Raw genomic sequence first — 20973 nt, 5'->3', positions numbered from 1 at the left:
CTGTAAACCATATGCTTTGTTGATGTATGCCCCCTGCCCCACCCCCATCTCAGCCCCCTGCCAGTACTAATGGTGGGCCTGAGGTGATTTTCCTGACTGGGAGTGAGTGGCCTGCTTGTGTTGGAAGTTCCTGGCTCCCGCTCACCCTCTCTCTGTCCACAGGTATCGACGAGGAGGATGTGACCGTGGACGAGGCCACTCCACAACCTGCTGAAGATATTCCGCCCCTGGAGGGAGATGAAGATGCATCCCGTATGGAGGAGGTGGACTAGTCCTTCTGCCCTCGCTTACTCTCCACCCCCTCATTCCCTGCCGCCCGCCCGCATTGGACTGTTGTATTTAATTTGGACCTGGCACAGGGTCTGTGGTGCAGTGTGTATACAGTCGTTGTCTGGCCAGTGAGTGGGCCTCATCCTGGCACCACAGCCAAACTGTTGCTGTCCTGTATTTTATTTTGAAGAGCATGTTTTTTTCAGAGCAATGTTCTGTAAAATAAAAGTCTGATCCACTGGCATGTCTGAGCTCCTGGGTTTGTGGTGTGTGACAGCAGAGACGAGAGTTTGAGGCTGTGGGATTGGAGTGGGTGGGGGGAAGAGAGATAGTTCAGAGTCAAACCTCCTGGCAAAGAGTGGGTGGGGTGTGCAGTTCTCTGTTGTAACCCAGGGAGGGCTTCTTCGTGGAAGGTGAGCTCCTCTGCCAGTGGGGGGCACAGAATCCTGGCCTTACCAGTTATTCTTTGTCCAGTTGGGGTGAATGCAAACCTTGGTTCTGCCAGGTGAGCCATTGGCCCCCAGTCTACATTCTGGGCTTGGACTGGCCAGGAATAAGGGTCAGGCTGAGGGATAAAATCATGAGACATCAATCATGTGGACAGACAAAATAATTTCCCCAGGGAGATGAACAGTCTTTCTAAATGAACACAGAACATCTAAGGAGGGGGGCACAGACTGAAATAGAGAAGAAACCAACTCAACGTGGCTACTTCACAGAGAAGGGAGCCCATAAACTTTGAGTAGAGTCATAAGGGGCCAGAGGTTGAGAGTGACTATACAGGATGTGTTTGTGGTGCAGATGTGTGGTTCCATGGGGCAGATATAATCATTGTATTTGAGGCTTCTGGAGCCGTGATGTGAAGGAGATGGTGGAATATCTATCAGATGGAAGCATCAGGGCTATGATTGGGGCATTACTTTTGGCACTGACACATCAGGCCCTCGAGGCTGTCAATGCAGCCCCCACATTGGCCCTGGCCCCTTTCCCCTTACAGGAACAGGATTCCCCTTGTCCTTGCCAACCACCTCACCAAGCCTGTGCAACCAACATAGTCTCTGCAATTTCTGTCACCTCCAATATTGTAATATTCAAGAAAGAAATTGGACAGATACGAGGAGTTGCATCCATCCTTACAGAACTGGCTAGGTGGGGGGAGGGGGGGGTAACTGGGAGTTGATGTGGCGGAGCCTGTCCATCTCCACAGAGACACTTGACTACTCACTGTTGGCCCATGGCAACCCAGACCACGGGGGGGTGTGGGCTCTGGGGGAGCAGGGTCAGAGTGTGAGTACGCCCTTCAGTCAGTGAGAAGGCTGTACATGTTATCTATATGGACTTTAGAAAGGCCTTTGACAAGGTTCCGCATAAGAGGTTAGTTAGGAAGGTTCAAGCATTAGGTATTAATGTTGAAGTAGTGAAATAGGTTCACCAGTGGTTGGATGGGAGATGCCAGAGAGTAGTGGTGGAAAATTGTTTGTTGAATTGGAGACTGATGACAAGTAGAGTGCCTCAGGGATCGGTACTGGGTCCACTGCTGTCATATATATTAATGATCTGGATGATAGGTGGTAAATTGGATTAGTAAGTAAGCAGATGATACGAAGATTGCTGGTGTTGTGGACAGATAAGAAGATTATCAAAGCTTGCAGTGGGATTTAGGACAGTTAGAAGAGTGGGCTGGAAGATGGCAGATGGAGTTTAATAGTGATAAGTGTGAGGTGCTATATTTTGGTAGGACTGATCAGCAAAAGTCAGACACGGTAAATGGTGGACAATTGAGGAGGGGAGTAGGACAAAGGGATTTAGGAATTCTGGTACATAATTCCCTGAAAGTGGAGTCACATGTAGATAGGGTGGTGAAGAAAGCATCTGGTATGTTGGCCTTCATAAATCATTATTGAATACAGGAGTTGGGGTGTCACTGCAGGGTAGTGGAGCAGCACAGGACTCGGTGGTGGTTGAGACAGCCATTGAGAAAGACATTTGTGAAGGTCCAGACTGCTTGCTATTCATGTGTGGCGGGGGGGGTTGTTGGAACCAGGGGCCAAAGAGGCCTGGAGCTCGGGTTTACTGCTGGACCAGATAAGAGGTTGTGGGAGTGCAGGAGGTGGCAGGATCCACAGGAACTCGGTGACTTGCTTCTCTTATCTCAGTCAGGGCACTGTGTTAATCGTACCTCTGCGTGTCTTAAAGGGCAAAGGAAATAGTATTAAAGATCTTGCCCATTTCCTATGAACAGCTTTCAATCATCCCCCTGGGTGCGTTAGCCACTCTTCATCTCCCTTCTCATGACCCTGGACTTTAATCTTTTCAACGGATGGTTCCAGCTGCAACCTGCCCCTCTGCTGAGTTGGTGAAACCTTCCCCACCTCTGCTCCCGAAAGAATCTCTTTCCAGCCCAGATTCACCAACAAGAGCAGCTCTGTCCAGTGGTCAGATTGAAACCCCTCCCACTGGGAATGAGTCCACATCCACTTGTCTGCTGGCAGTGACCAAGATGGAAACAGTCAGTGAGACACTCGGACCTGTGAATAGCAGCTCAGTGTCTGGGATTTTGACCAGCTCCCTGCCCAAGTCCTGATGATTCATTCATTGGTGAGACTTCTGGCAGGAACAGGCAGGCACTAGGATGAAGGGTTGAGCAAGCACGTAAACCATGGCCCAATCTATCTCACCATTCAATGTGAGCATGACTGATCTGCCCAGACCTCCATCCCTCTGTCCTGACATTAAAACATTAACATTAACAGCACTCCAACCGCATCTACTTTTTCAGAAGACAGGAAGTTCGGCAACAACTTCTCCAGGGGCACCATCGAGACCAGGCTTGTTGGGTGCATCACATGGGGCAGGAGTTTGCTCTGCTCAGGGATCAGAAGCTGCAGTGGGTCGGGGAAAGACAAAGCCGACACTGCAGAACCCACCTCACCTACCCCATCCCATCTGGGACAAGGCGGGAAATGGTGTTTCAACCCTGCAGCCATCAGGTTTCTGAAGGAAACCCACCCTAGGACTCCCACACTGCTGAGGAAGTCAAGGCCATTCAGTGCACCTTGTCCATGCTGACTGCATTGACATTCTGGTCTGGTCCCATCTACCATTATTTGTCCATAATTCCTGGGAGAGTCCTGTTCTATCACAGGCAGTTCATAAAAATAGATTGTTGTGTTTGGAACATATGATCCTGAGAGGATGCAACGGGGTGGAGGTGAAATGACGTCCTTGGTTTACTTTGAATGGACCCTTTGAGCCAGCACAGAAGCTGAGGCCATTTTCTTCTACAATTTTAGGAATATTAATGATAATCTGTCAGAGCATTGAAATGTGGAGAAGGAGCCGTTAACCTTCCAGCCTTCGCTCCCCGATTACACCCATCTGGCTGATTCCCTCTGTCCTTGGAAAGACGAAGGAAACCAGGGCAGCTGGAGGAACCTGTGCAGAGGTTGTGAATATAAAGAATCTGGGGAAGAGGGTGAGAACAGAAGGCAGGAGAGGTGGAGATGCAGGTGGATCACTGCAGATGAGTAGAAAAGGATACGGGGACAAATCAAAGATGCTGCCATTTATCAAACTGGGAGGTAGGGAGAGTGGGTCCCACATGGGAGGTTGGTCAGGAAGGTTCAGACACTGGGGATTCATAATGAAGTGGTGAACTGGATTAGCCAGAGAGTAGTGGAGCCCTGTGACTAGTGCCTCAGGGATCGGTGCTGGGACCATTTTGTTGTCTATATCAATGATCTGGATGATAATGTGGGAAATTGGATCAGCAAGTTGGCAGATGACACTAAGATTGGAGGCGTTGTGGACAGTGAAGAAAGTTTTCAAAGTTTGCAGAGGGATCTGGACCAGTTGGGAAAATGGGCTGAAAAATGCCAGATGGAATTTAATGGAGACAAGTGGGAGGTGTTGCATTTTGGAAGGACAAACCAAGAAAGGATGTACACGGTCAATGGTTGGGCACTGAGGAGTGGGGTAGAACAGAGGGATCTGGAAATACAGGTACAGAATTCCCTGAAAGTGGTGAAACAGGTGGACGGGGTTGTAAAGAGAACTTTTGGCACATTGGCCTTCATAAATCAAAGTATTGAGTACAGAAGCTGGGATGTTATGGTGAAGTTGTCTAAGACATTGATGAGGTCAAATGTGGAGGATTGTGTGCGGTTTTGGTCACCGAACTACAGGAAAGATCTCAATAAAATAGATTTACTTGGATGTTGCCCTGTCCTGAGCAACTGAGTTGTAGGGAAAGGTTAATTAGGTTACTGATCTGTATAAAGTAAGGGAAATAAGTAGGGAAGTTATGGAAAGAATGATGATTAAAGAAGAAGTTCTGGCGCTTTTAAGAAAAATGAAGGTGGGTAAGTCTCCAGGTCCTGACAAGATATTCCCTAGGACCGAGAGGGAGGTTAGTGTAGAAATAGTGGGGGATTTGACAGAGATATTTAAAATGTCATTATTAACAGGATCAGTGCCGGAGGATTCGGGGGTGGCTCGTGTAGTTCCATTGTTTAAAAAAGGTGCTAGGAGTTAATCTCGTTATAGGTCTGTACGTTTGATGTCTGTGCTGGGTCAGTTAATGGAAAGTATTCTTAGAGAAGGGAGATATATAAATATTTGGATAGGCAGGATTTGATTAGTAACAGTCGACATGGATTTGTGAGGGGAAGATCATGTTGGACAAACATCAAATTTTAAGTTTTCTAGGAAAATTGATGAGGGGAAGGCAGTGGATGTTGTAAATATGGACTTCAGTGAGGCCTTTGATCAGGATCCTCAGGGAAGATTAGTTAGGAAGGTTCAATCATTAGGTATTAACATTGAAGTAGTAAAATAGATCAACAAGGGATGAACAGGAGATGCCAGAGTGGTGGGAGAAAACGGTTTATCAGATTGGAAGCTGCGGACTAGTGAATTGCCTCAAAGTTCAGTACTGGGTCCATTGCTGTTTATCATATACATTAATGATCTGGATGATGAGGTGGGAAATTAGATTAGTAAAATATGCGGATGATACTAGGATAGGCGGAGCTGTGGATAATAAAGGTTTAAAAACTTGTGGAGGGATTTAGGCCAGTGAGGAGAGAGGAATTTGGCCCAGAGAGGAGAGTGGGATTTGGGCCAGTGAGGAGAGTGGGATTTGGGCCAGTGAGGAGAGTGGGATTTGGGCCAGTGAGGAGAGTGGGATTTGGGCCAGTGAGGAGAGTGGGCTGAGAGATGGCTGATGGAGTTTAATGCAAATCACTGTGAGGTGTTGCATGTTGGTCGGGCTCATCAAAACAGGACGTACATGGGGAATGGATGGGCAGTGGAACAGAAGGATCTAGGAATAAAGGTACATCGTTCCCTGGATTCACATGTGGATAGGGTGGTGAGGAAAGGCCTTTATAAATCAGAGTCTAGGAGCTGGGATGTGATGTTAAAATTGTACAGGGAATTGTTGAGGCCAAACTTGGAGAAGGGGCAGGTTGGTCTGTCTCTATTCTGTAATTGTTATGTGTGTTAGGACTTTATTCTCTGGGGTGTATAAGAATGAGGGGAGATTTGATCGAGGAATTTAAAATGATGAGGGGTGTCAGACAGAGTTAATGTTGGTCGGCTTTTTCCACTGAGGGTGGGTTTGGGGGAACTTCCTCCCACAGGGAGGGTTGGTGGTGTGGAATGAGCTGCCAGCTGAAATAGTGAATGTGGGCTCAGTTTTAACATTGAAGAGGAATTGGACAGGGACATGGACTGGGAGCAGGAAAATAGTTTGGCGCACACTAGCAGGGTCTGTTCTGCACTGTCGTGTTCTATGATTTAAAGGGATTTTTCTGGAACTGAAGGGCTTGAATTTTCAGAACACTGCATCTGATTCCTAATGTTGTAGGCTGAGGATGGACATTTTTGAGTTGTGTGAAATCTCGAGGGCCACAGGGTCAGAGGCAAAAAGTGGATGCCCAGGTTTAAAGGGGACCTGAGGCATAACCTTGTTTATAGAGGGTGTTGGGTGTGGAACAATCTGGCAGAGGTGGTGGGAGAGGCAGGGATAATTTTTAGACATATGCAGGTAGCAGAGGTTTGGAACTGCTAAGAGACCCAACCCTTCCTGGGGTCCACAGTATGTGTAAGGGAGAGCCACGGACTGAAGTCAACTTTTTTTTACATTGTCAGTCCGAAATAAACCGACTAAACGACTACTCCACAGGTAACGGAACCTATAAACTTTGAACAAAGTCCTTGGGGGGGGGGGGGGGGGGGGGAGAGAAGAAAGAGTCGTTGAGAGTGGACAGTTTGGACCACTTGGGCTGGTTAAAACTGCAGGCCAGCCAAGCTCCCCACCCACATCATCCCCTGCTGCTGGGCAGGTCACAGCTTTTATGCCCTTTTATTTCCTTTTCTAATAATCATCCACCCCCCCACCGGTCAACAGCTTTCTGCCATAGCAAGCCTGGTGTCACCCTACTGGTTTAGCATCCCCCTCCACTGGCACTGACCTGCTGCAAGTTTTCAATTCAGCATCTGTGAGGTTTTTGAATAAGGCGTCCGTTGGTGAAATTGCTCTTCCTTGTACTCCCAACCCCAATCTCAGCGAAGGAGGAAGAACACGTGACTTGAAATGTCTGTATGGCCTAGTAAAAGGGGTTCACCTCCATCGAGGTGCATCAGGGAGAAGCCACTTCAAAGTGATGGTAAGATTGGTCATGTGTGCAGAGTCGATGGCAGATGGCCACGAACCAACAGAAGCATTCCCCATTGCTGAGAGTGTGGGGGATAGGACCTCACACCCCAGAGGATACTGGCCTGGTGGCCAACAAAGTTCCCCTCCCTAAGCTTGATGTGGTGCCGAATTCCTTCACTGAAGAGTGTCTGGGCAGGAACGAGGAGCCACCATTTGCCAAAAATATTTTATTAGTGATTAAATTCCACCATTCTCCCAGCCAGATGTGAACACTAGCCCAGGCACACCTGGCCAAGCCTGCAGCTGGGGCACTAGGAGGCAGGAGTCCAGTGTGGCAGATGGCAGTCTGGATCAAGACGGACACACCGACCAGGCTGCAGAACGGCACCATGCACTTGGAAGATGGGAGAATAAAAAGGCTTGATGAAGCCCCAGTGAAATAAGGACATGTGCATTGCACCCTGTTCAGGTACACAGCATGGCTTCCAGAGCCGGCAGGGTGTTGGCTGAGGTAGGGGAGAATGAGCCCAATCATGGCCAAGGCAATGTACGCACTGCACACACACGAGACACCGCACTTGTACATCAGACACACAACCCGTACACCACACAACATCCCACTTACACTGCACACAAAGCACCCCACTCATACACCGTGCACATCCCGCTCGCACACAGCACAAACACCCCACTCACACACAGCACCAACACCCCGCTCGTACACTGCACGCACACATCCTGCTCGCAGACTGCACACACAGCACACCACATAAACCCCCTGTTCGCACACACAACACTCCACTTGTACAGGACATAGACACCCCTGTACAATGCCTGTAGACACACATACACCATGAAACACATCTTGACAATGCAGGGAACACACTCACCTGTATATTGTGCTTGCACAAACCCTGTATGCAACCACTATACACGTACTCAATGTACTGTGTAAACATCCACACATAACCTGTCTAATCAGCCCACTTTACATTACCTGTAGAAGAGCCCATCTATAACTCGTGTACACCCCCCCCCCACCCCCCCACTAATGCACACTTGCACAGCTACACAGGCATAGAGACGGGCAAACATGTCCTCACTGAGTGCGAACCCTGACTGAGGATGGAAAGGGTCATACCTGGGCCTGCATGCCTCCTGTCCTGCACAGTGGAGTCCCCAGGCTCACATGCTAGTAGACTGACCTGTCCCCACCTCCCTTGGCTTTTTCCCTCCACCCTCTCGGTCCTGCTGCATCATTTCCTCTATCCCGTGTATGTGCAGACCCTCTACACCTTCTGCACGGCGGGAACCAGCCCCTGCGCTGGCCTCTTGGCCTTGAGGCGGCTACGGGCGTAGACGCGCAGAAAAAGGGCGAGGAAGACAGTGGCGATGCCCAGTGCACCCAGTGGTGACACAGCATGGCCGTACAGCAGGCAGGACAGCAGGATGGCCAGGGCCTGGCGCAGGGTCATCAAGATGGTGAAGACAGCAGCGCCAAACTGCCGGATGGTGTAGAAGATGAAGAGCTGGCCACAGGCGGAGCAGATGGACAGCAGGCCAGCGTGGAGCCCGAACTCCGGGTGCTGGGCCATGAAAGAGAATGAGTGGAAGAAGGCTCCCTGCTCTATCAGGGAGCCCACAGTGAAGAGGCAGGAGAATAGGTTCACCCCGAACATCATCTGCACGGGAGACATCTTGTGGGAGAAGAGGGCATCCTGCCAGTTGGAGGTGAAGCTGTCGAAGACGATGTACCCGGCCAGGATGAAGAGGCCTGAGAAGGTGGTGATGGTGGAGGGCCTCTTCTCCTGCCCACTGGACAGCAGGAACAGGCTGACCCCTGCTGAGATCAGCAACGCTGTCAGGTACTCCCAGTATTCGTAGCTCCGGTTGGACACCAGCTTCCCCATCAGCATAACAGGGATGACCTTGGAGGCCTTGGCCAGCACCTGGGTGGGGAAGCTAACGTACTTGAGGGCTTCATACTGGCACCAACTGCTGAGGATGTTGGAGAGGGAGGCGAAGGAGTACTTGTACATGGGAGCGCCATGCCGGGGCTGTTTGGTCAGCAGGCAGCAGACAGCGGCTACCATCATGGCCAGCACACGGTTCATGAAGACCAGGAACTGGGAGTCGTGAAACTTCACCCCGGGGTGATCGTGGGTGCTGCTGTACGCCTGGGTCATCACACGCTCCTGCAGCACTCCCCATGTCAGGTAGGAGACCTGCGGGTCAGAGAGGGAGGTGGTGAGGGTGTAACAGCACTGATTTACCACAGTTTACAAACAAATAAAGAATACACTCACTTGTCCTTTCAGCCACCATGGTCAATTTTCTTTTATTATCCACTGGACCCAGGGCTGAGTAGAGGAGAGGGTCAAGAGCTTCAAATTCCTGGGTGTCAACATCTCCGAGGATCTGCCCTGAGGCCTCCATGTTGATGCAATCATGAAGAAGACTCACCAGCGGCTGGACTTTGTGAGGTGTCTGAGGAGATTCGGTTCATCACCGAAGACTCTCGAAAACCTCTACAGGTGGACCGATCCCTGAGGCACACTGCTCATCACTGGCCTCCACCCTGACAGGCATTTGTCCACCATGACTCTGGCATTTATCTTCCAGCCACCATTGAACCCATTTGACTATCTCAACATTAACACCTCGTGCCTGAACCTTCCTCACCAACCTTCCATGTGGAAGCTATTTGACTTGTCATATTGGGATGTTTGTATTACCCCTGTGGTTGGAAGAACACGGAAATCTCTGCACTGGAACTGACAAGAAATTGAACACCCGAGAACAGTCTTGAGGAAAAGATTGTGGCCGACGTGCCCAGGGCAGCAGTTGGCCTCCAATGCTGGGTCTGGTCATTTCCTGGCTGCCATTTGTAGAAGTCGCAAGGTGACTGTCAGGACCAGGCGGCAGCACCAAATCTCGGTGCTACCAACAAATACACCATCCATCGCCTCTACCATGTCCTCAACCACCACGGTTCCAACCAGGTCGACGGAAGGAATTCTGTCATATGCCCAAATCCTTGACATGGTACTGGAGCTACCTTCAATTGACACTGTACCGGCACTAACTTCAGTTGACACAGTGCCAGCGCTACCTTCGAATGACATGGTGCCAGCGCTACCTGAGCTCAACACGGTGCTGGCACTACTGAAGCTACCTTCAGTTGACATGATGCAGGCACTACCTTCGGTTGATATGGTGGCGGCACTACCTTCACTTGACGCAGTGCTGGCGCTACTGACGCTACCTTCGATTGACATGATGCCAGCTCTAGCTTTGATTGACACGGTGCTACCTTCAGTTGACAAGGTGCCAGCGCTACCTTCGATTGATACGGTTCGATGCTACCTTCAATAGACATGTTGCCGGCGCTACCTTCGCTCGACACGGTGCCGGCGCTACCTTCGCTCGACACGGTGCTGGCGCTACCTTCGATTGACACGGTGCCAGCCAGCGCTACCTTAGCTCGACATAGTGCTGACGCTACTGATACTACCTTCGATTGACATGTTGCCGGCACTACCTTCTGTTGAAACGGTGCCGGCGCTTCCTTCGCTCGACACGGTGCCGGCGCTTCCTTCGCTCGACACGGTGCCGGCGCTTCCTTCGCTCGACACGGTGCCGGCGCTTCCTTCGCTCGACACGGTGCCGGCGCTTCCTTCGCTCGACACGGTGCCGGCGCTTCCTTCGCTCGACACGGTGCCGGCGCTACCTTCGCTCGACACGGTGCCGGCGCTACCTTCGCTCGACACGGTGCCGGCGCTACCTTCGCTCGACACGGTGCCGGCGCTACCTTCGCTCGACACGGTGCCGGCGCTACCTTCGCTCGACACGGTGCCGGCGCTACCTTCGCTCGACACGGTGCCGGCGCTACCTTCGCTCGACACGGTGCCGGCGCAACTTCGCTCGATACGGTGCCGGCGCTATCTTCGCTCGACACGGTGCTAGCGCTACCTTCGGTTGAAACGATTCTGGCGTTACCTTCTGTTGAAATGGTGCTGGCGCTTCCTTCGCTCGACATGGTGCCGGCACTACCTTCGCTTGACACGGTGCTGGCGCTACCTTTGCTCGACACGGTGCTGGCGCTACCTTCGGTTGAAACGGCTCTGGCGTTACCTTCTGTTGAAATGGTGCCGGTGTTTCTTTCGCTTGACATGGTGCCAGCGCTACCTTTGCTCGACACGATGCTGGTGCTACCTTTGCTCGACAAGGTGCTGGCACTACCTTCGGTTGACATGATGCCGGCGCTACCTTTGCTTGACACGGTGCTGGCGCTACTTTCGGTTGACATGATGCCGGCGCTAACTTCGCTTGACATGGTGTTGATGGTACTGGCGCTACCTTTGATTGACATGGTGCTAGCGCCACTTTCGGTTGACATGGTGATAGCACTACTGGCGCTACCTTCGTTTGATACGGTCCTGGTGCTACTGGCGCTACCTTCGATTTACATGGTGCAAGCACTACCTTCAGTTGATATGGTACCAGCGCTACCTTCGATTGACATGGTGCTACCTTCAGTTGATACTGTGCTGGCATTACCTCCGGTTGATACGGTGCTGTGCTATTTTCGATTGACATGGTGCTGGCGCTACCTTCGGTTGATACGGTGCATGGATACCTTCACTTGACACGGTGTCGGCACTACCTTCGGTTGAAACGGTCCGGCACTACTTTCTGCTTTAACAGTGCCCGGGCTACCTTTGATTGACATGGTGCTACCTTCAGTTGATACTGTGCTGGCATTACCTCCGGTTGATACGGTGCTGTGCTACTTTCGATTGACATGGTGCTGGCGCTACCTTCGGTTGGTACGGTGCTGGCTGGCGCTACCTTCGATTGATACGGTGCATGGATACCTTCACTTGACACGGTGTCGGCACTACCTTCGGTTGAAACGGTCCGGCACTACTTTCTGCTTTAACGGTGCCCGGGCTACCTTTGATTGACATGTTGCCAGCACATACTTCAAATGACATGGTGCTGGCGCTACCTTCAATTGACACGGTGCTGGCGCTACCTTCCGTCGACAAGATGCTGGTGGTAACTTCCATTGACACGGTGCCAGCACTACTGGTGCCCCCTTCGATTGACATGGTGCCAGCACTAACTTCTGTTGACACAGTGCAGGTGCTACCTTCGGTTGACACATTGCCGGCGCTACCTTCGCCTGACACGTTGCCGGCGCTACCTTCGCTTGACATGGTGCCGTTGCTACCTTTGCTTGACATGTTGTTGGCGCTACCTTCGCTTGACACGTTATTGGCGCTACCTTTGCTTGAAATGGTGCTGGCGCTACCGTTGCCTGACATGGTGCAGGCACTACCTTCGCCTGACATGTTGTTGGCGCTACCTTCGCCTGACATGGTGCCGGCACTACCTTCGCCTGACGTGTTGTTGGCGCTACCTTCGCCTGACGTGTTGTTGGCGCTACCTTCGCCTGACATGTTGTAGGCGCTACCTTCGCCTGACATGGTGCCGGCGCCACCTTCGCCTGACATGGTGCCGGCGCTACTGACACTACCTTCGACTGACATGTTGCTGGCGCTATCTTTAGTTGATACGGTGCTAGCTCTACTGGTGCTACCTTCTGTTGACACGGTCCCAGTGCTACCTTCGATTGACACGGTGCTGCCGCTACCGTTGATTGAGATGTTGCTGGCATTACCTTCAATTGACACGGTGCTGGCGCTACCTTCCGTCGACACGATGCTGGTGGTAACTTCCGTTGACACGGTGCCAGCGCTACTGGTGCCCCCTTCGATTGACACGGTGCCAGCACTAACTTCTGTTGACACAGTGCAGGTGCTACCTTCGGTTGACACGTTGCCAATGCTACCTTCGCCTGACACGTTGCTGGCGCTACCTTCGCCTGATACGGTGCCGGCGCTACCTTTGCTTGACATGGTGCCGGCGCTACCTTTGCTTGACATGGTGCTGGCGCTACCTTCGCTTGACATGTTGTTGGCACTACCTTTGCTTGACATGGTGCTGGCGCTACCTTTGCTTGACATGGTGCTGGCGCTATCTTCGCTTGACATGGTGCTGGCGCTACCTTCGCTTGACATGTTGTTGGCACTACCTTTGCCTGACATGGTGCTGGCGCTACCTTTGCTTGACATGGTGCTGGCGCTATCTTCGCTTGACATGGTGCTGGCACTACCTTCGCTTGACATGTTGTTGGTACTACCTTCGCCTGACATGATGTTGGCGCTACCTTCGCCTGACATGGTGCCGGCACTACCTTCGCCTGACGTGTTGTTGGCGCTACCTTCGCCTGATATGGTGCCGGCGCTACTGACGCTACCTTCGACTGACATGTTGCCGGCGCTATCTTTAGTTGATACGGTGCTAGCTCTACTGGTGCTACCTTCTGTTGACACGGTCCCAGTGCTACCTTCGATTTACACGGTGCTGCCGCTACCCTTGATTGAGATGTTGCTGGCACTACCTTCAATTGACACGGTGCTCGCGCTACCTTCCGTCGATACGATGCTAGTGGTAACTTCCGTTGACACGGTGCCAGCGCTACTGGTGCCCCCTTCGATTGACACGGTGCCAGCACTAACTTCTGTTGACACAGTGCAGGTGCTACCTTCGGTTGACACGTTGCCAATGCTACCTTCGCCTGACACGTTGCTGGCGCTACCTTCGCCTGATACGGTGCCGGCGCTACCTTTGCTTGACATGGTGCCGGCGCTACCTTTGCTTGACATGGTGCCGGCGCTACCTTCGCTTGACATGTTGTTGGCACTACCTTTGCTTGACATGGTGCTGGCGCTACCTTTGCTTGACATGGTGCTGGCGCTATCTTCGCTTGACATGGTGCTGGCGCTACCTTCGCTTGACATGTTGTTGGCACTACCTTTGCCTGACATGGTGCTGGCGCTACCTTTGCTTGACATGGTGCTGGCGCTATCTTCGCCTGACATGGTGCTGGCACTACCTTCGCTTGACATGTTGTTGGCACTACCTTCGCCTGACATGTTGTTGGCGCTACCTTCGCCTGACATGGTGCCGGCACTACCTTCGCCTGACGTGTTGTTGGCGCTACCTTCGCCTGATATGGTGCCGGCGCTACTGACGCTACCTTCGACTGACATGTTGCCGGCGCTATCTTTAGTTGATACGGTGCTAGCTCTACTGGTGCTACCTTCTGTTGACACGGTGCCAGTGCTACCTTCGATTGACACGGTGCTGCCGCTACCCTTGATTGAGATGTTGCTGGCACTACCTTCAATTGACACGGTGCTGGCGCTACCTTCCGTCGATACGATGCTGGTGGTAACTTCCGTTGACACGGTGCCAGCGCTACTGGTGCCCCCTTCGATTGAAACGGTGCCAGCACTAACTTCTGTTGACACAGTGCAGGTGCTACCTTCGGTTGACACGTTGCCGATGCTACCTTCGCCTGACACGTTGCTGGTGCTACCTTCGCCTGCCACGTTGCTGACGCTACCTTCGCTTGACACAGTGCCGGCGCTACCTTTGCTTGACATGGTACCGGCGCTACCTTCGCTTGACATGGTGCTGGCGCTACCTTTGCTTGACATGGTGCTGGCGCTACCTTCGCTTGACATGTTGTTGGCGCTACCTTCGCTTGACATGGTGCTGGCGCTACCTTCGCCTGACATGGTGCTGGCGCTACCTTCGCTTGACATGGTGCTGGCGCTTCCTTCGCTTGACATGTTGTTGGCACTACCTTCGCTTGACATGGTGCTGGCGCTTCCTTCGCCTGACATGTTGTTGGCGCTACCTTCGCCTGACATGGTGCCGGCTCTACCTTCGCCTGACATGGTGCCGGCGCTACTGACGCTACCTTCGACTGACATGTTGCCAGCGCTATCTTTAGTTGATACGGTGCTAGCTCTACTGGTGCTACCTTCGATTGACACGGTGCTGTCGCTACCGTTGATTGAGATGTTGCTGGCTCTACCTTCGGTTGACACGGTGCTGGCGCTACCTTAGATTCAGTTGGTGACCGCTGCAGTAACTGTGAGTAGCTGCATTTTAAACTTTTATTTATTTCTTTAGATGTGTAGCAGGACCAAGTGCTTCGTGAGTACTTATAGAGAGACAGCTGGGAGTTGATTTGTGGGAGACAGTAATTGGTTAATTAGGCTAATTGGTAGAGGGCCAATAAAGGGAGGGTGAGGTAAAGGCGGGATCCGTCAGGCGCAGTGCAGGGAAGAAGAGGGGCACTGGGGCTTGGGTGAGAATAGGAAGAGCTCCCAGATAGGTAGGTTTGGCAAGTCTTTTTTTACGTTTATCTAAATTACTCTAATTTAATTTGAAGAGCAGGTGTTGGAGGCAGTTAGTGCAGTTGAGTGTTCTGATTGTAGGATGTGGGAGGTCAGGGACAGCACAGATGTTCCTGATGATGACACCTGCAAAAGGTGCATCCAGTTGCAGCTCCTGGAAACTGGGTTAGGGATCTGGAGTTGGAACTGTATGAAATGTGGATCATAAGGGATACAGAAGCAGTGATTGATAGGAGTGATGGGGAGGTGGTCACCCCCAGCAGTCAGGAGTCAGGGAACTGGGTGACTGGGGGGAAAAGCAAAGGGGGGAGACAGGCAGTGGCGAGTACCCTGGTGGCCTTTCCCCTCAACAACAAGTATACTGCTTTGGATACTGTTGGTGAGTTTTTATCTACAGGTGATGTCGTGGAGATTGGCTCTCTGGCATAGGGGCTGGATCCTTGGCTCAGAAGGGAAGGGTGTGATAGTACAGATTCTATCACCAATGTGTATATGTACAGATGGTCGTGTAGGATGACTGTGATTGGCTGAGAGTGTAGCCACACCTACTGGCAGGTCTTAAAGGATGGCTCCGAGCCAGACCAGGTCATTCTGGACTGGTCGACCTACTTGGGAGATGCTCCAGTCTTTTAGTTAATAAAAGCCTTGGTTTGGATCAACTAGTCTTTGGTTTTTTTGACGCACTCTACAATTTTATTAACTAAAAGGTTTTGAAGGGATGGAACGTATGCTACAGATGGAACGCCTCGACATCGACCCACAGTCAGCTATAGCCTCAAATGATTTTAAGCACTGAGTGAGATGCTTCAAAACATACTTACAGCTCTCTGATCCTGCCATGATAGAGGACAGCCATCGACTACTAATATTGATGACTATAGTGTCCCCGAGAGTCTACCAGAGTGTCCAGGACTCGACCACTTACGCCGCAGCCACGAAGGTGCTGAAAGGGCTCTACGAGTGACCAGTGAACAGCGTCTATGCTCGGTACAAACTTGCAACAAGGAGGCAACAGGCCGGTGAGTCCTGTAGAGCTTATATTCAAGCATTAAGGGCAATGGGCAGGGACTGTGCCTGCACAGACAGAACTGCTGTGGAGACCACAGATGGTCTGATTCGGGATGCTTATGTGGCTGGGGTTCGATCGAATGAGGTGAGGTAGCGCCTGCTAGAGCATGGGGGAGAAAACCTAGAGGACATGATCCGGATCGCAGAGACAATGGAGGATGCGGTCTTAAGTATGGACGTGGACTCTTGGGGCTGGACCCCATGCTCTGATGTGAGTAGGATGCCCTCCCTCTACCCTACTACTCCCCCGGCAAACCGACGGCCTGTCGGCTGCAACTACGCTGCCCAATGCGACCCCGAAGTGTTATTTCTGCGGGAGGAACAAGCACAGCAGGTCCCAGTGCCCGGCGAGAAAAGCCAGGTGCCAGAAGTGCCTTAAAAACGGCCACTTTGCTGCAGTCTGTCGCTCCAAAATGGCCGCCGTCAAACACTGTGCCGCATGTGAAGCCCAACCGCCACCCTCCCACTCAAACATTTCTTCTTCAGAGCTGTTGTACAATGAGAGCGAGGACTCCACCGCGCGGCAGCGCCTGACGTCATGGGGCAGACACTGAGCGCAGAAGGTACAACCCACCCTCACAGCAATGATGTTCACCCTCCTTCACGAAGCAACGTCCGACCAGGCCCCAGCCCCGACCTCAACGGCTGCCGCCATCGCCGAGTGTTGTGTGTTGTATGTAGAAGAACCGACTCGAGAAGGGGCAGAATTAGACCTCCCAATCTTTGGGTCGAGTGATCACAATACTATTAGTTTTAGGCTAGTAATGGAAAAGAATAGAGATGGGCCAAAGGTTGAGATTCTTGATTGGAAGAAAACACATTTTGTGGGGATGAGAAAAGATTTGGAGGATGTGGAGTGGGATAAGTTTTTTTCAGGGAAGAATGTAGCTGATAAATAGAGGATATTCAAAGGAGATGTTCTGAGAGTGCAGTTGGTCTGTCCCCATGAGGATTAAAGGAAAGGTTAGAAATTGTAGGGAGCCTTGGTTTTCAAAAGATATTGGGAACTTGGTTTGGAGGAAGAGGGATGTGTACGACAGGTATAAATAGCAAGGAAGGGATGAACTGCTTGAGGAATATAAGGAGTGTAAAAATAATCTTAAGAAGGAAATTAGAACAGCTAAAAGGAGGTATGAAGCTGCTTTGAAAGGAAAAGTAAAAATAAATCCAAAGGGTTTCTATAGGTACATTAACAGTAAAAGAATAGTGAGGGATAAAAATGGACCCCTCGAAAATGAAGGGGAAGCCAGAGGAGATGGGTGAAATTTTAAATATTTTTTTTTCTTCAGTATTCACTAAGGAAAAGAATATTGAACCAGATGAAGTGAAGAAATATGGTAGGGAGGTCATGGATAATATAAGGATTAATGAGAAGGTAGTGTTGGCTATATTGAAAAAGATCAAGGTGGATAAATCTCCAGGTCCTGACAAAATATTCCTTAGGACCCTGAGGGAGGTTAGTGAACAAATAGTGGGGGTGTTGACAGAATATTTAAAATGTCACTGGCCACGGGGAAGGGGCCGGAGGACTGGAGGTGGCTCATGTGGTTCCACTGTTCCAAAAGTAAACCTGGTAATTATAGGCCTGCAAGTCTAACATCAGTGGTGGTAAATTAATGGAAAGTATTCTTAGAGTTTGTATATACAACTATTTGGAAGGACAGGGATTAATTAGAGTAGTCAACATGGTTTTTTACGTGGTAGATGAGTCTTAACAAATCTTGTAGAGTTTTTTGAGGAGATTACTAAAACGGTTGATGAGGAGAAGGCGTGGATGTTGTCTATTTGGACTTTAGTAAGGCTTTTGATAAGGTTCCCCATAAGAGGTTAGTAAGGAAGATGGAAGCATTAGGTATTAATGATGAAGTAGTGAAATGGATTCAACAATGGTTGGATGAGAGATGCAAGAGAGTAGTGGTGGAAAATTGTTTGTCGAATTGGTGGTCAGTGACAAGTGGATTGCCTCAGGGATCGGTGCTGGGTCCACTGCTGTTTGTCATAAATATTAATGATGTAGATCATGGGTGGCAAATTGGATTAGTAAATTTGCAAATGATACAAAAGTTGGTGGTGTTGTGAACGGTGAGGAAGCTTACAGGGTAATATAGGAGGACAGTTAGAAGAGTGGGCAGGAAGATGGCAGATGGAGTTTAATACTGATAAATGTGAAGTGCTACATTTTGGTAGGACTAAACAAAATAGGTCATACATGTTAAATGGTAGACAGTTGAGAAGTGCAGTGGAACAAAGGGATTTAGGAGTCATGCTACATAATTCCCTGAAAGTTGACTCGTGGATAGGGTGGTGAGGAAGGCATTTAATATGTTGGCTTTCATAAATCAGAGTATAGAACAGTGGAGTTGGATGTTATGTTGAAGTTGTACATGACATTGGTGAGGCCAAATTTGGAATACAGAGTGTAGTTTTGGTCATCAAATTACAGGAAGGATATAAACAGTATAGAGAGAGAGAGAGAGTGCAGAGGAGGTTTACAAGAATGTTATTTGGTTTCAGGGTTTGAGCTACAGCAGGGGTTCCCAACCTTTTTGTTCCACTGTATCCCTTGGGCATTTTTATAGGTTTCCGTGTACCCTAAAAATTAAGGATTAAAAAAACACGACATTGTGCAATCTGACTGCAGATTACAACACCATGTATTGTACAGGAGTGGTTATTCTCTCAGACCCAATGTACCCCCTGAAAAGTGCAAATATATCACTGGGGGGTACATGTACCCAAGGATGGGAACCCCTGAGCTACAGGGAATGGTTAAGCTGGCTGGGACTTCCTTCTCTGAAGGTTGAGGGGTGATTTGATAGAGGTATTCAAAATTATAAGGGGGATGGATAGAGTCGGTGTGGACAGGCTTTTTCCACTGAGAGTGGGGGTGATTCAAGCATGATTGAGTAAAAGGGGAAAGTTTAGGGGGAATTTCTTCACGCAGAGGGTGGTGGGGGTATGGAATGAACTTATGGCAGTGATGGTAGAAGCGAGATCGATGTTAATATTCAAGGAAGGGATGGATAGGTATATGGAGAGGAGAGGTTATGGGCCAAATGTGGGTCAGTGCGAGTAGGTGGGAGGTGATGTTCGGCATAGACTAGTAGGGCCAAACTGGCCAGTTTCTGTGCTGTAAATGGTTATATGGTAATAGCGCTACCTTGGATGATGAAAGTACTGGTGCTACCGACGCTGCCTTTTGATCAATGTTCAACGGAGAAGGCGCTGCCTTCAGTGGAGAGGGTGCCGGCACCTCCTTCGGTCAGCATATGGGGTGGAGTGGAGGGGATTTGGCGTGTACCACGTTTTCTTGTATATGAAATATCATACTTGAACATATTTGATTATATTGTGGTTTAACTTTTTAAAATAAAGTATTAAAAAAATGACAAGGTAAACATCAAAAGAACCTCTTTCCAAAAATCCCGTTTGGCAGGGTCTGTTCCAGCTGGCCTGCGCCACCTCCTCAACATCTGAGACAGTTGCCTTTCACCTAGGCTGTCCTCAGCTAGTAATTGGGCAACGTGATTCTCCCTAGACAGCTGAGTATGCCACAGAATAGACGCTTTAAGGATGTCGTAGGGAGATTACCATCCGGATCCACCAAGACATCCTCCACTTCACAGGTAATCTGCTCTGGAAAATGCTCCACGAGTAAACCGTACTTCATCTTCTGACTTGTCACACTGCTCCGAGGATCATGACCCATGCTGGTGTATTATTAATAAAAATGGGGGAATCTTTAGTTTGACTTCCTATACCTGCTCCTGTAAGGGGTTTCTCCTCAACACTATCCATTTTAAATTAGAAGTTACTGTGAACTCACGGGGTCACCACTTGTAACGGCACTGATTCACCACAGCTAACAAACAAATGAAGAAAACCCTCGTTTCTTGCAGCCACCATAAAGTCAACTTCCTTTTATTATTCACGAGTCAGAGCATTTGCATTCTTCAACCCCCCCAAACACCTCCCAGCTAAACTCCTCCAACCTTCTCATTAGCTCACTGCCACACAGACGATCCTGACACTTATTCCCCTCCTCCTGATGAAGGTAAGTATCCAATTGCAACAAGGGCCTGCTGGAGGGTACCCTGTGGGTGGGTCAGCTGTCCCTTTCACCCCCCCCGGTGGGTCAGTCGTTCCCATTCCCAAGGGTGAGTCAGCCATCCCAGCACCCATCGCCACCCAGGTGCATAACTTGTCCCCACACCCCCTACCGTGGGTGGATCACCCTTTCCTGTCACCCCCAGGTGAGTCACCTGTCCCTGTCATCCCCACCATGGGAAGAACACCTCCATCTCACATGCAGCCCAAGGGGTCAGGACCCATACCTCACCTGCAGTCCCAGGGCACAGGTCAGCAGTTTCAGGGCGTGTTTGGCAGCTGATGGTTCTGCGGCCTCAGTGTGGGGCGTGGGGGGATGGTCATCGGGCATAGCCGCCTTCACTTCACTGCCGAACACACACGCCTGGATCACCGGGAAGCACACATCTCGACCTATTAGGTGGGGTAGCAGAGTTACCTGGTTTGTATGTTGAGCAGCACCCACCCCCCACCCTGGCCTTAACCTCGCCAACAGCACCCTCCCCTCCTTTCCCCCCTTACCCTCCCCCTTCGCTCTCCTCCCCCCACACCCCCCATCCCCCTTCTTCTCCCACCACCCCACAACCTCACCCTCCCCCCCCAACCTCC

General features: G+C 50.6%; 2 protein-coding genes across 3 annotated transcripts in view; one reads left to right on the top strand and one right to left on the bottom strand.

The window, feature by feature from the left end:
* Nucleotides 1–514, top strand: part of hsp90ab1 (heat shock protein 90, alpha (cytosolic), class B member 1) — a 44809-nt gene extending 44295 nt beyond the window's left edge. Inside the window, exon 11 of the mRNA XM_069887995.1 lies at nt 163–514. Within this exon, the coding sequence (XP_069744096.1) occupies nt 163–272 (110 nt within the window). The 3' untranslated portion in view covers nt 273–514. The remainder of the gene's footprint in view (nt 1–162) is intronic.
* A 6629-nt stretch (nt 515–7143) lies between these two features.
* Nucleotides 7144–20973, bottom strand: part of slc35b2 (solute carrier family 35 member B2) — a 28762-nt gene continuing 14932 nt past the window's right edge. The window contains exons 3-4 of one of the 2 annotated variants that reach the window (XM_069887997.1): nt 20618–20778; nt 7144–9156 (exon numbers count right to left, since the gene is read on the bottom strand). In XM_069887997.1, the coding sequence (XP_069744098.1) occupies nt 8221–9156; nt 20618–20778 (1097 nt within the window). In that variant the 3' untranslated portion in view covers nt 7144–8220. Of the gene's footprint in view, nt 9157–20612; nt 20779–20973 lie in introns of those variants that run through there. The other variant, XM_069887998.1, reaches the window with a different exon arrangement.

Source organism: Narcine bancroftii, chromosome 6, assembly GCF_036971445.1.
Source record: "Narcine bancroftii isolate sNarBan1 chromosome 6, sNarBan1.hap1, whole genome shotgun sequence".
In the NCBI taxonomy this organism is placed as follows: Eukaryota; Metazoa; Chordata; class Chondrichthyes; order Torpediniformes; family Narcinidae; genus Narcine; species Narcine bancroftii.
The sequence above is the reverse complement of the archived record's forward strand: the minus strand, read 5'-3'. Positions and strand labels throughout refer to the sequence as shown.